This window comes from Globicephala melas, chromosome 1 (genome assembly GCF_963455315.2).
Source record: "Globicephala melas chromosome 1, mGloMel1.2, whole genome shotgun sequence".
Classification (NCBI taxonomy): domain Eukaryota; kingdom Metazoa; phylum Chordata; class Mammalia; order Artiodactyla; family Delphinidae; genus Globicephala; species Globicephala melas.
Window position 1 is genome coordinate 150,070,058 of NC_083314.1, and position 13,032 is coordinate 150,083,089.

Below are 13,032 nucleotides of genomic sequence, written 5' to 3' on the forward strand. Positions count from 1 at the left end.
ATTAGACTTGACCTGAAAACAATTAAGAATTCTAAACATGGCCCAACGATTGAGATTCCAGAATCACAAGAGACAATTTGAGGGTGTGAGCTGTGCTATTACAGGCATCCCACCAATGCAGCAATTGCCATGGCAGCCCTGGTCGGCACCTGGATCAGTGAACTCCTGCCCTTACCTGACAAGACTGGCTACAGCAGCAGCAAATCTAACACTATTGGCTCAATTTCTGTTCACCAACTGATGAAGGATCTGGGGTTAAATGTCTAAATTCACTTACACTCAAAGCTGCAATACCACACCAAGAAAACCGTTGCCACACGTAAGCCTTAATACCAAGTGAGAAATCAAAAATTTTTTTGACTTACAGTGCACACTTCTCTCATGGAATCCTATAATACATAAAGTTGTAAACAGCTAGTGGGAGGTTTTCATGAGGCTCTGTCTTGGTCACATTTTTATAAATGATTTGGATAGAAGCTGCAAAAAGTATTCTCACCCAACTGCAACTAACATGAAGCAAAATTGGTATTTTAAGGTATTCCAATAAAATAAGCTGGAGCAATGGGTTGAGTCTATTAAAACTTATTGAACAGGAATATATATATAATAAATACATGACTCTTACTTTGGGTCTCAAAAATCACCTGTCTGAGTAAAGGATTATGGGGAAGGGATATTTACTAGGGAAAGATCTGAAACTAAACAGCTGCCAAAAGACCAGTGAGATCTTTGGATTAATTTAAGAGTAAAATCTAGGACTTTCCTGGTGGTCCAGTGATTAAGACTCCGTGCTTTCACTGCAGGGGGCACGGGTTTGATCCCTGGTTGGGGAACTAAGATCCCACTTGCAGCACAGAGCGGCCAAAAGAATAATAATAATAAAATTTTTAAAAAGAGTAATATCTAGGTCAAGGGAGGAAATGATAACTTCTTTTACCTGCTTGGGATTTATGAATACAAACTGAGCTGAGAAGACCTGAAGAATGGTGGGAGACATGGAGAAACGGGTCATCCGGTCTGCGGCCTACAAAGCCTAAAATATGCGCCCTTTACAGAACGTGCTTGCCAACTTGTCATCCTGGCTTCAATTAAATGTTGCTCAATGAGGAAGACTCATTTTAGGGTCAATTGTGCATGGTGGCAGTTAGGACATTTGTTGTGTTTTAGGCTAAAATCTTCTCTAAAAGAGACATAACTAGAAGTTTTAGAGACAGGCCCAATATTTTTTTTTTTGCTGATATACAATCAAACTTGAATATCAAATCACATTCATCCTTCCCTTCTTTTTTGAAAGGAAAAGGTGAAAAAGTTGGAGGAGGGTCTACCCGGCCTTTGTGACATGGTGGGGGGTGGTGTTATTTGCTCTTGGTTGCAGTTCTACAAATAAAATAGGGGAGCAAGGGAACCGTGCTTAGGAGTGCCTGTGCCTGGCCTCGTCGGCAAAGCGAAAGTCCATCCTCAAGCCCTCTTCTGACTCCACTAGGAATAACTGACGCTCAGAAACATGCTGGTTAATTCTTTCCAAAGGCATTTAATGGATCTGACTATGGCTGTTAAAGGCCACCAGACCTCTGTCCCTCTCAGCCTCATCCCAAGCAACCTCTTTGAGTTGGGCTTTGGAGAAAAAGTTGAGAACCACTTTGCAACACTGTAGGGACAGGGAGCAATACCTGTAGGGAAGTATTTCCTCAGGGTGAAGGAGGTACGGCCACAGATTTGGCTACTTACTGAGACAGTGGAGCTAGGAGTGTTGGTTCCATAGCCTGAAGAAGGCAAAGAGGCCAAAGACCAGCGCCGTCCATCAGTCCTATGTAAGAAAAGAATGTTAGGCAGTTTCTACCGAACCCCACCCTGAGCCCAGGACCTGCCTGTCTTTCCATCAGGTTTTTTGGGGCAGTTGATTCATTGGTAGGCTCTTTCTTGTCTCAAGACAGTACTGCTCAGTCCAGCACATGCTTTCATATCTCTTTCCTACATGGGGCCTATTGTGTGTTTTCCACTGCAAAGACAGACATCTCTGACTATAAAGGAGTCCATAACTTTAAATAAGAATATCTGTTATGCAATACTATGGTTTTGGAATAAAAATCTTTACACTCTCAACTTATTCACTTTTAGCAATGACAGAGAAGCAATGACAGAGGACTGCAGCTAAAGGCATCATCACAAGGAGAGAACTACCACTGAAATGCTAGTTCCTTTTTTGAAGGCTCCATGTGAAGGGTCCTTTGGTGTTCCCCAGGCCACTGGGTTGAAAACCAGGAAGAAGTGAAACTACCACCTGGGTCTGAGTATGAATCAATAGATTGCAAATAGTCAAAGGCTACCCAGGACCCATTAGGACTCATAAATCCAATCTTTGAGAATGTTTGCCAAAGAGTGACAGCAACCTTATGAAAGAAGAGTGAAGTAGCATAGCTTGGCCATATATGAGACTTTGGGGCAGGCTTCCAGCTGCTCTTTAGAGGATGTGCTCTGAAGCTCTCATCACAGAGAACCACAGTTATCTGCTTTGCTTTAGAGAAGAAAGATCAAGCAAGTATCTGGTTTGAAGCTTTTATAACATGGACAAGTGATTCTTTCCTGGACTACAGGATGTGTTGTAACACAAATGTTCTTTCTTGTGGAGCTTAGGGGTACAGCCTGCTCTGGTTGAAGTTATAGAAAAACTTCTTTGATGTGACCCACAGAACCTAAGAACGTTAGCAGTGGAGGACCTTTAGAAGTTAAGTTCAATACTCTCAATCTTCAGAGAAAACAGTAAGACCCAGAGATCTGGATGAATTGTTCCAGGCTCCACAGTTAAAGGTGGGTGCAGGGAGGCATGGAGAGGAAGAAGGAAAAAAAGGAATGAATCTTGCCAGGGCTTCTCTTTTGGAAGCACTCCTCTCCACCCCCACCAATATCAGGCAGCTTTTCCTACTATGTTCTGTAAGGGGACAGCCGGGGGTTCCATGCCACATGCACATGACTCAAACTTCATGCCACCCAGGCAGCCGGTCCTGCTGGAACCTAGTCTCTGAGGCAAAGAAATGTCCAGGAGGCTGCTCAAACATGATATTCTCTCTGATCTCTCTTTTGGGTCCTGAGAGCTCTACACAAGGAAGCAAGTCAATTCCAGGAAAACAGAGCTCAGCAAAGATGGGACTAGTCTAACTCAGGGAGGCATTTCCCAAACCCTTGTCAGATACACTTCTCCACAGGCGATTTTTCCTCCTTCATAAAGAAATGGGAACCAAAATGGCAGCCATTTTTCTGTAAACTGAAGAGCAGGGACCACCAGAGTCAGAAATGCCACTACAGGATGCCTCTATTTCCTCTGCCTGGTCATCCCACTGGGTGACTGAGGAAAGTTGTGGGAATGAGGGTGACCTGTTCCTATGCTCAGAAGCTTGGAACTAAATATTTAGCAAATCCTGCCTTCTAAACATATGAGCACGGAGCCTTGGTTCCAGCAGGTAGAGGGGGCTCCGTTAGGGCCTCTTTGATAGAAATGAAAGGCCAAATGTTCATACCCACACTCAGAGAAGACTCATCACAGCCAGTTCTCACCAAGCATGAAACCACAAACCATACTGTCTGGCCATGCATAGCAGTTTCCCAGCCCCTCTCCCCATCACGTCCGCTATTACCTGTCTGCTCTGTGGCCATGGCTGTAGTGAAAAGACATACGTTAAAGTGAGAATCAAAGGGAACCAGAGAGACTGCTCTGTTTGACACCTGGCATTTGGTCTAGCTTGGCAGAGACAAATCTTTCGTTTATGAATGTGTGTAAGTTAGTAGTGAAATTGTGTGACTAATGGGTCTATCCCTACAGTTTCATTAAATCTGCCTTTTGTGTGATATTACAAACTAATGTGATGCTATAAAGCTCATGCCCAACTTCAGTGATAGGAAACACAATTCCTGAGTACCTTGTTTCGCAGGGTTGAAGTCTTCCTCCCCTCACCCACCAATACCTAGCTACTTTTCCTACTATGTCTGGTAAAGGGACAGCCCGGGGCTCTGTCTTCCACACATACGACTCAAACTTCAGGCCACCTAGCACAGACCTGTGTGGATCTCAGTGGTAATACCAGGTCCCAAAGCCCCCGGCTGATCCTACTCCTAAAGCCCAGGGAATGATGCAGACACAGGACACCAATGGAACATGCTATTCCCTCTGCATGGATTGGTCTACACACCTGCATCCTCACTCCCAACATGGCAGGCTCCTTCTTATCCTTCAGGTTGGCTTAAAAGTCACTCCTTCCAAGAGGTCTTACATGACCACCCAGTACAGACTCTCCAGCCTCATTCCCTTCCTACTCTTTTAGGCAGCATCATTTTCTTTCCCTTCACGGTGCTTATCACAGGTTACAGCAATATATTTGTTAGTTCGCTTGTTCGTTACTCTTCCCCACCACTCATTCAATCAATAAGCACCGACTGAGTGCTTATTATATACTAGCAGACATATTTTCAACATATTAAGGCATCTCTATTAAAGGTGCTTTGATTCTGGTTGAGAGGAAACAGAAAACAAATAAGAAACTACAGTCAGCCCTCCTTATCCATGGGTTCTGTATCTGTAGATTCAACCAACAGTGAATCAAAAATATTCAGGGGAAAAAAAATCCAGAAAGTTCCACAAAGCCAAACTTGAATGTGCTCCATGCCAGCAACTATTCACACTGTATTTAAAACTATTTACATATCATTTACATTGTATTAGCTATTATAAGTAATCTAGAGATGATTTAAAGTATACAAGAGGATGTGCATAGGTTATATGCAAATACTATGCCATTTTATATAAGGGATTTAAACATCTGTAGACTTTGGTATCCACCAGGGTCCTGGAACCAATCCCCTCTGGATACCGAGGGGTGACTGTATCAGGCATTGAAAAGTACTAGTTTGAAAATAAAACTGGATGGTTTGCTGGAGAATGATGAGGGGCCTCCTTTATATTGTATGGTGAGGGAAGGCCTCTCTGGGGAGTTGACATTTAAGATGAGAAATGAAAGACAAGAAGGTGTTAACTAAGCGAAGACCTGAGGGAACAGCATTCCCTCAAAAGGAACAACAAGTGCACAGACTCTACTAAGTCTACTAAGTTTCTATAAAGTTAGGGCTTTGTCTGCTTCCCACTATATAACTAAGTACACAGCATGTGCCTGGGCTTACTGGGTACTCAGTAAATATTTATTGAATGAATGGGAAATGACTCAATGCCATTTACAGAGAACGGTCACAGGTCCTACTGTCCCAGCTCAGACCTAATCTGAGGCTAGAGTTCAAACACAATCAAGGCAGGAAGTCTGAGATAAGTTAGACTTTCAGCTGGGCTGGAAAGCAAATGCATCCATCCATTACATACCTATACCGTAAGTGTTCCTATCTGGATCCTTAGTTAACTAACGAAGTTACACAGGGTAGGAGAGGTGAGTCCATGGAACAAACTCTTGACGATATTTGCTTTGAATAAGGCAATTGGGTCAGGAGGGGCACCCAAGTCAGCCATCAAACTTTTCCCAACCCGTCCACGACCTTTTCAGCTGCATAGAATCCTGGAGAAGAAGGGGGTGGATTTCTTCTGGGTTGCCATTTTAACAGTGAGTTAATGCTGTTAAATTAGGAATCTGTTCTTTTTCTCTTATCTCTTTTAAAAAAGTAGTCGGAGTACTACTACTACTACTCTGATCTCAAGATGTATATATCATTCTCCAACCATTAGAGGCTCCAAATCTGGAGCCATGATTTTTCTGGAGGTCTTAATACCAAAGACTGACTCCAACCAAGAATATTTTTAAAATAAAAAATAAAGTCAAAGAATGTGAACGCTGCCAAGAAAGAATTTTAGAGATGTTCTGAAAAGTAAATAATTTGTGTAAGAAGTCTTGGGGGACTTCCCTGGTGATGCAGTGGTTAAGAATCCGCCTGCCAATGCAGGGGACACAGGTTCGAGCCCTGGTCTGGGAAGATCCCACATGCCGTGGAGCAACTAAGTCCGTGCGCCACAACTACTGAGCCTGCACTCCAGAGCCCACGAACCACAACTACTGAGCCCGCATGCCACGGCTACTGAAGCCTGTGCGCCTAGAGCCCGTGCTCCTCAACAAGAGAAGCCACCGCAATGAGAAGCCCACACACCAGAACGAAGAGTAGCCCCCACTCACCGCAACTAGAGAAAGTCCACATGCAGCAATGAAGACCCAACACAGCCAAAAATAAACAAATAAATAAATGTATTTAAAAAAAAAAAAAAAAAGAAGAAGCCTTGGTATATGGATTGACTCATGTCAACTCATTACTTCTCCAGAGGCCAGGTGATACCCTGGCAATGGGCTGAACTGTCAGGATTGCTACCATGGGCCAGGGATAAGTTGATATCATTTCCAGAAATAAGTGAAATGTGAGGAATACAAGCACGGCTCTGCAACACACCAAATCTTTCTAAATTCATGGGAGGATAAGTGAAGATCTGGTAGTCTCTTTATCCCCAAGGAGGGAGGCATAAATGGCCTCTTCTAGCTCCCTGGAACTACCTGAGTTAGAGGAATAAGAGTATAACTTTGAGTCCTCCTGGGAGGAGAACCCATTTTGTCATTGATCACTCTAGGATAGCTTTCAGTCAAGAGTATAATGTTTTCGAACATACCCTCAGGAAACCAGGGGCTTGTGCTTAAGATTATAAAATAAATTCACTTCTAATATCTACTTGCCCATTTGAACATTCAAACACAAATACCTACGGTGTTTGGAAAGCAAAGCTTGAACAAGACGTTTATGATCTGGGCGAGGAAAGCAGGAAAGGAATTTGATGGCTGGTAGACCATCAAAGGTAACACCTTGGTAACACCAAGGTAACACCTTGGAAGGGAAGTGCCTCAAAGGAGGAAGCTGACATTTAACTAACATTCATGCAAATGCCACACATGTTAGTCACAGAGGAGTTTTTCTATCAACTTACCTACGGGCAGGAACAAAGGAAAAGTGAGCAGGTGCATTTGGAGAGAAATTCCGGGGGCTGTCCAAAGGACTGTTACCTGTGGATAAGGAAAGTAAAAGAAATCCTCTGTGAGGTTTGCTTCTGAGGAGGGTTAAGATGATAATAACCTTCAGGGAAGAAATCAGCCCCTAGCATAGGCAATTAGCATTATATGGTTATTTTTCCAGGTCCACCATTAGTTTAGTGATTCTCTCTTTGCAAAAACTGGCAGCCCAGAGGTTTCTCCCTTGTTCCCAAGTTGCCTATAACCATCTATGCTTCTCAGACATCTGTTTTAGATCTAGCATCAACCTGCCCTCCTTGGAACACCTCAGGTTCCAATCTGCCTATTCAAGTTAACCCAACTTTCCAAAGGCTTGAACTCATTCAGTACAGATAGCACGGCCAAACGCTCCCACTTCTCAAAGGGCAACGGGACTCCTGGCCTGAAAGTCTCTTGCACATATATCTCTGCACACTGCATCCAAGGGGCTAACCCAGGAATACGTGTGCTTAAGCGGAAATGAAGTTCTCAGGAGAGCAGTGCTCCTTAAACAGTCCATACACAAGGCCCCCAAGTCTGCAAAGCATGCCCAACCCCTTCACAGTGTAGGAATTATCTCTATCCCTTTATTAGTTTTCACATGTTCCTTATAACTTGTAAACTTATAGCTCAGAAGCTTTGAACAAAACTGTGTGCTTACCTTAGCGCTGTGACCACAATTCTCAAACCTAAGCCTGCCATACTTCTTTGGTCTAACTTCCAGCTGGGGGCTGGTATTTAAGGAGGAACTGTCAACATGTCTCTACCCAAAAATCATGTTGAAGTAAGCACCATACTCTGTGATGTGCTAACCACTCTGCCAATGCCTGCCCACCTCCCCACTTCTGTGCTCACCTCTATGAACCAACACTGGCTCTGAGGAACTGCTATCCAGGGACCTGGTAGTTCACCATGCCCTGGCTTTTTCTTGGGCAGTTTATTTCCTGTATAGGAAATATATATATATATGACTGTTCCAAGGTGCCACGAAGCTGCCCAAGTGTTTCTCATTATCTCCATTCAGCAGGTATGGATAGCACTTGCCTTTCTGTACTGATCTTGGAAAAACCAGCCTCTCAAACAATGCCCCCCTACCCTATGCAGCACCTCTGTATCAATTATATAAAGGCACTCTCTTTAGGAGAACTAGTGAAGAAGAGGCATTTTCAGCTTCCACTCATCCCCTTGACAGGGATCCCCAATGAGGTGTACAACCTTATGTTCTCAACCTAGTACCAGCTCTGGGTTTCCCATGTGTCTAGGGCTATCTCCTACAATCTATCCCACCTCCTGGCTGGCACATGCCACCATGGTGTAAGAAAAGTGATTTGGAAAAACTGTTTCCTTAGGCAGGACTTAAAAAGAATCAGGCCTCCTCAGAATTATCAAGGTCTTAAAAAAAAAAATCCCTATTCTTTTAAAATAGTGTCATCTCAGAGATTAAAAAGTATCTTCAGTTTGATCCATGACATGTAAAACTAGATGCCCTTTGTTGGTTCCCAAAACCACCTAGCTAGGGCTTCCCTGGTGGCGCAGTGGTTGAGAGTCCACCTGCCGATGCAGGGGCCACAGGTTCGTGCCCCGGTCCGAGAAGATCCCACATGCCGCGGAGCGGCTGGGCCCGTGAGCCATGGCTGCTGGGCCTGCGCGTCCGGAGCCTGTGCTCCGCAACGGGAGAGGCCACAACAGTGAGAGGTCCGCGTACCGCAAAAAAAAACCCAAAACAACCACCCAGCTAAAGCCTCAAGGAAATCGCCGGACATGAATATCCTACAAACAATGGCCAGCCTTCCAAGGACCAGGTGTGGTGATGGTTATCGGGAAGAACATGAATCTTCCAGGTGCTCACAGTAAAGCTAGGGATTCACAGAACACACATATGTCAGAAATAACTAACACTAAGAGGAAAAAAAGCTGTAAACAACAACAACAACAACAACAATAAAAACCAGCACATCACTGAGCTGTGAGACAACTTCAAGCAAACTAATAATCCTTAAAGGAGAAGAGAGTGGGGGAGCAGAAAAACATATTTGAAGAAATAATCGCTGACAGTTTTCCAAATTTGGTGAAAAAAAAACTATAAACCCACATATCTAAGAATCTCCAAGAACCCTGAGAGAAAGAGGAAGAAAACTATACCAAAGCACATTATAATCATATTGCTCAAAACTCATGATAAAAAGAAAAATCTTAGACGCAGCTGGGAGGTGGATGGGGGTAAGAAAGACATGTTATATACAGAGAAACAAAGACAAGGATTATAGCAGACTTCTCATTGAAAACAATGCATGAAGGCAATGGAACAACATCTTTAAATTAATGAAAAAAAACATAAATCCTACCAACCTAGAATTCTATACCAGCTATTGTGTAATAAAGAATCTGGTGGCGTTTGTCCCCAGTTCCCGGGAATGTGCCTCTAAATCTTTGCAATTTCCCAAGTGATGGGAGTGTCTTTGTTATTTATGGTGGGGCCAGACAGTTTATGCAAATGAGATGACCAATCATGTGACTAGAGGGCTGGGGCTTTAAGCCATGTGATATTACTCTGACCTCCAGGGAATGGAGGGGCGCTAGAGACTGAGTTCAATCACATAGCCAATGAATCAATCAATCACACCTACATAATGAAACCCCAATAAGCACTCTGGACACCAAAGCTTTGATGAGCTTTCCTGGTTAATAATACTCTGCGTACTGTTACACATCAGCGTGCCGGGGGGATTGATGCATCGAGACTTCATGGAGAGAAGGCACTAGAAGCTTCACACGTGGGACCCTCTCAGACCTCACCTTATAAGTCTCTTTTTTTGGCTGATTCTTTTATTTATTTATTTATTTATTTATTTATTTATTTATTTATTTATTTATTTGGCTGCATTGGGTCTTAGTTGCAGTGCGCATGCTCTTTGTTGCGGCACACAGGCTCAGTAGTTGTAGTACATAGCCTCTCTAGTTGTGGTGCGTGGGCTCCAGAGTGCACAGGCTCAATAGTTGTGGCACATGGGCTCTCCAGTTGTGGTGAGCAGGCTCTAGAGCATGCTGGCTTAGTTGCCCTGTGGCATGTGGGATCTTAGTTCCCTGACCAGGGATCAAATACATGTCCCCTGCATTGGAAGGCGGATTCTTAACCACTGAACCACCGGGGAAGACCCTGGCTGGTTCTTAATGTACCCTTTTTGCTATAATAAAACTGTATTTGTAAGTACAGTGCTTTCCTGTGTTCTGTAAGTCATTCTAGCAAATTATTAAACCTGAGGAGGTAGTGGGAATCCTTGAATTTGTATCCAATTGGTCAGAATTATGGGTGGCCTGGGAATCACCAAGCATGGATGTCTAAAGTAATGATAGTTTTGTGGAGGACTGTGCCCATAACCTGAGAAGTCTCGCCTAATTCTGGGCAGTTAGTTTCAGAAGTCATTGCACCAGTGAAAATATTTTTAAAATACTGTTAAAAAACAAAGGTGAAATAAAGATATTTTCAGATAAAAAAGCCAAATGAAATCCTCAACAGAAGACTGCACTACAAGAAATATTTTTAAAATTTCCTTTAGGCAGAAGGGAAATAATACCAGGAGGAAATATAGATCTACATAAAAGAATGAAGAGCACTGGAAAAGTTAGCTACATGGGAAAATATGTAAGATTTTTTTCTTATTATTTAAATGTCTTTTAAAAATAATAATGTTTAAACAAAAATAATAAGGTGGTGTAAGGTTTATAACATATATGAAAGTAAAAAGGTTTAAGATAATAATATAAAGGCTGGGAGGTGAAAATGGAATAGTACTATTCTTACGCTATATGTGAAGTGGTTTAGTATGGTGATAAAGATATATACTATAAATGCTAATCCAACCACTAAATAACAAAGAGTTATAGCTCACAGGCCAATAAAGGATATGAAATGGAATAAAAGACACTAAACCCCAAATAAGAGAGAAAAAGAGCAAAGAAGAGAAAACAGATTGTACAGTTAGAAAACAAATAGGAAGGTGACAGATTTAAACCAAACCATATCAACAACAATAGTAAGTAAATGTAAATAGTCTAAAAGCCCCAATTAAAAGACAGAGATTGTAAGACTGGATTAAAAGAAGAAAGAACTTATTAAAGAAAGTATCAATATTCATAATCATTCAAAAAAGAAAAGATCAGTCTCTGACATTTCACTGAAATTTGACCAAACACTTAAGGAAAAAATACCAAACAACAGCAGAATATACATTATTTTCAAGTGAACATGGAACATGTACTAAGAAAGATCATATTCTGGTCCATAAAACAAGATCCAATAAATTTAAAAGAATTCAAGACATATAAAGTATGTTCTCTGACCACAATGAAATTTAATTAGAAATCAGTAACAGAAAGACCTTTGGAAAATCTCCAAATATTTGGAAACTAAACAACACACTTCTGAATAATTTGTGGGTCAAAGCAGAAATGAAAAGGGAAATTAGAAAAGTATTTTAAACTAAATAAAAATGAAAACATATCATATCAGTTAAAGCAATTCCATAGCGGGAAAATTATATCACTAAATACCAGTATTAGAAAAGAATGACTCAATTCAGTGACCTCAGCTTCTATCTTAAGAAATAAGAAAAAGAGCAAATGAAACCCAGAATAAAGGAAAGCACAAAGATAACTGAAGAAATCAATTAAAAACCAAAGAAAAACAATAGAGAAAATTAGCAAAACCATATACAGATCTTTTAAGATCAATAAACTATAGACATATTGATCAGGAAAAAAAGAGAGAAGACACAAAATACTGACATCAGGAATGAAAGAGGTGACATCCTACAGATTGTACAGATATCAGAAGAATAATCAGGCAAGATTATGAACAAGCTTATGTCAATTAATTTGACAACTTAGATGGAACTGAAATTTTTATCAAAGATACAAACCACCAAAGCTCATTCAGAAATAGATTACCTGAATAGCCCTGTATCTATTAAAGAAATTAAATTTATTCTTTAGAACCTTCCCACGAAGAAAACTCCAGGCCAAGATGGCTTCACTGGAGAATTCTACTAAACATTTAAGGAAGAAATAATAACAATTCTACACAAACTCTTCCAGAAAACTGAGAAGGGAATCCTTCCCAACTCATTGTATGAAGCTACCATTACTCTTAATACTAAAACCAGCCAAAGATGAATATATTGTACATTCTCAACAATATTTCAACAAATCAAATCCAACAATATATTAAAAGGATAATACATTATGACCAAGTAGGGTTTATCCCAGGAATACAAGTTGGTTTAAAATATGAAAAAATCAATGAATAAAACCCACCATAATAATAGGCTAAAAAAGAAAAACCGTAATATCATTGCATTAGACACATTAAAAGCATTTGACAAAAATCCAACAACCATTTTTCATAAAAGCTTTCTCCAAACTAGGAATAGAAGGAAACATTCTTAAATTGATAAAACCCATAACTAACATTTCCTTAATGGTGAAGACAAATGGTCTAGGATCGGAAACAAGGTAAGGATGTCCATGCTCACTATTTCCATTCAAAACTGTACTGGAGAATCTAGTGAGTGAAATAGGCGATAAAGAGAAATTTTAAAAAGCATCCAGATCAGAAAGGAAGAAAAAAAATGTATTTATTCATAGACAACATGATCGTCTATGTAGAAAATCTGACAGGATCTACAATAAAGTTACTTATAATAAGCAAGTTTAGCAAGGCTACAGGATATAAGATCAATATACAAAACTCTACTGTATTTCTATATACTAGCAACAATCAGAAATTGAAAATAAAAGCAATACCATTTACTGCATTAAAAATATGGAATACTTAAGAGGTAAACTTGACAAAAGATGTACAAGAGCTATACAAAACAGTGTTAAGAGAAATTAAAGACAGCCTAAATAAATGGGGAAATAGCCCATGAGTAAGAAGAGTCAATATTAAGAAGTCAGTTCTCCCCTAACTGATCTACACGTTTAGAATAATCAGAATCCCAACTGCCTTAAAAAAAAA

The 13,032-nt window shown here is 40.9% G+C and overlaps 1 protein-coding gene across 8 annotated transcripts in view; it reads right to left on the reverse strand.

Moving 5' to 3' along the window:
- The window catches only part of MAST2 (microtubule associated serine/threonine kinase 2), a 199,598-nt gene that overhangs the window by 24,898 nt on the left and 161,668 nt on the right, over window positions 1-13,032 (reverse strand). For 6 of the 8 annotated variants that reach the window (XM_060306021.1, XM_030870006.2, XM_060306008.1 and 3 more), the window contains 3 exons: window positions 6,956-7,031; window positions 3,633-3,653; window positions 1,729-1,807 (listed from right to left, as the gene is read on the reverse strand). In XM_060306021.1, the coding sequence (XP_060162004.1) occupies window positions 1,729-1,807; window positions 3,633-3,653; window positions 6,956-7,031 (176 nt within the window). The remainder of the gene's footprint in view (window positions 1-1,728; window positions 1,808-3,632; window positions 3,654-6,955; window positions 7,032-13,032) is intronic. The other 2 variants (XM_030870005.2, XM_030870007.3) reach the window with 1 other exon arrangement.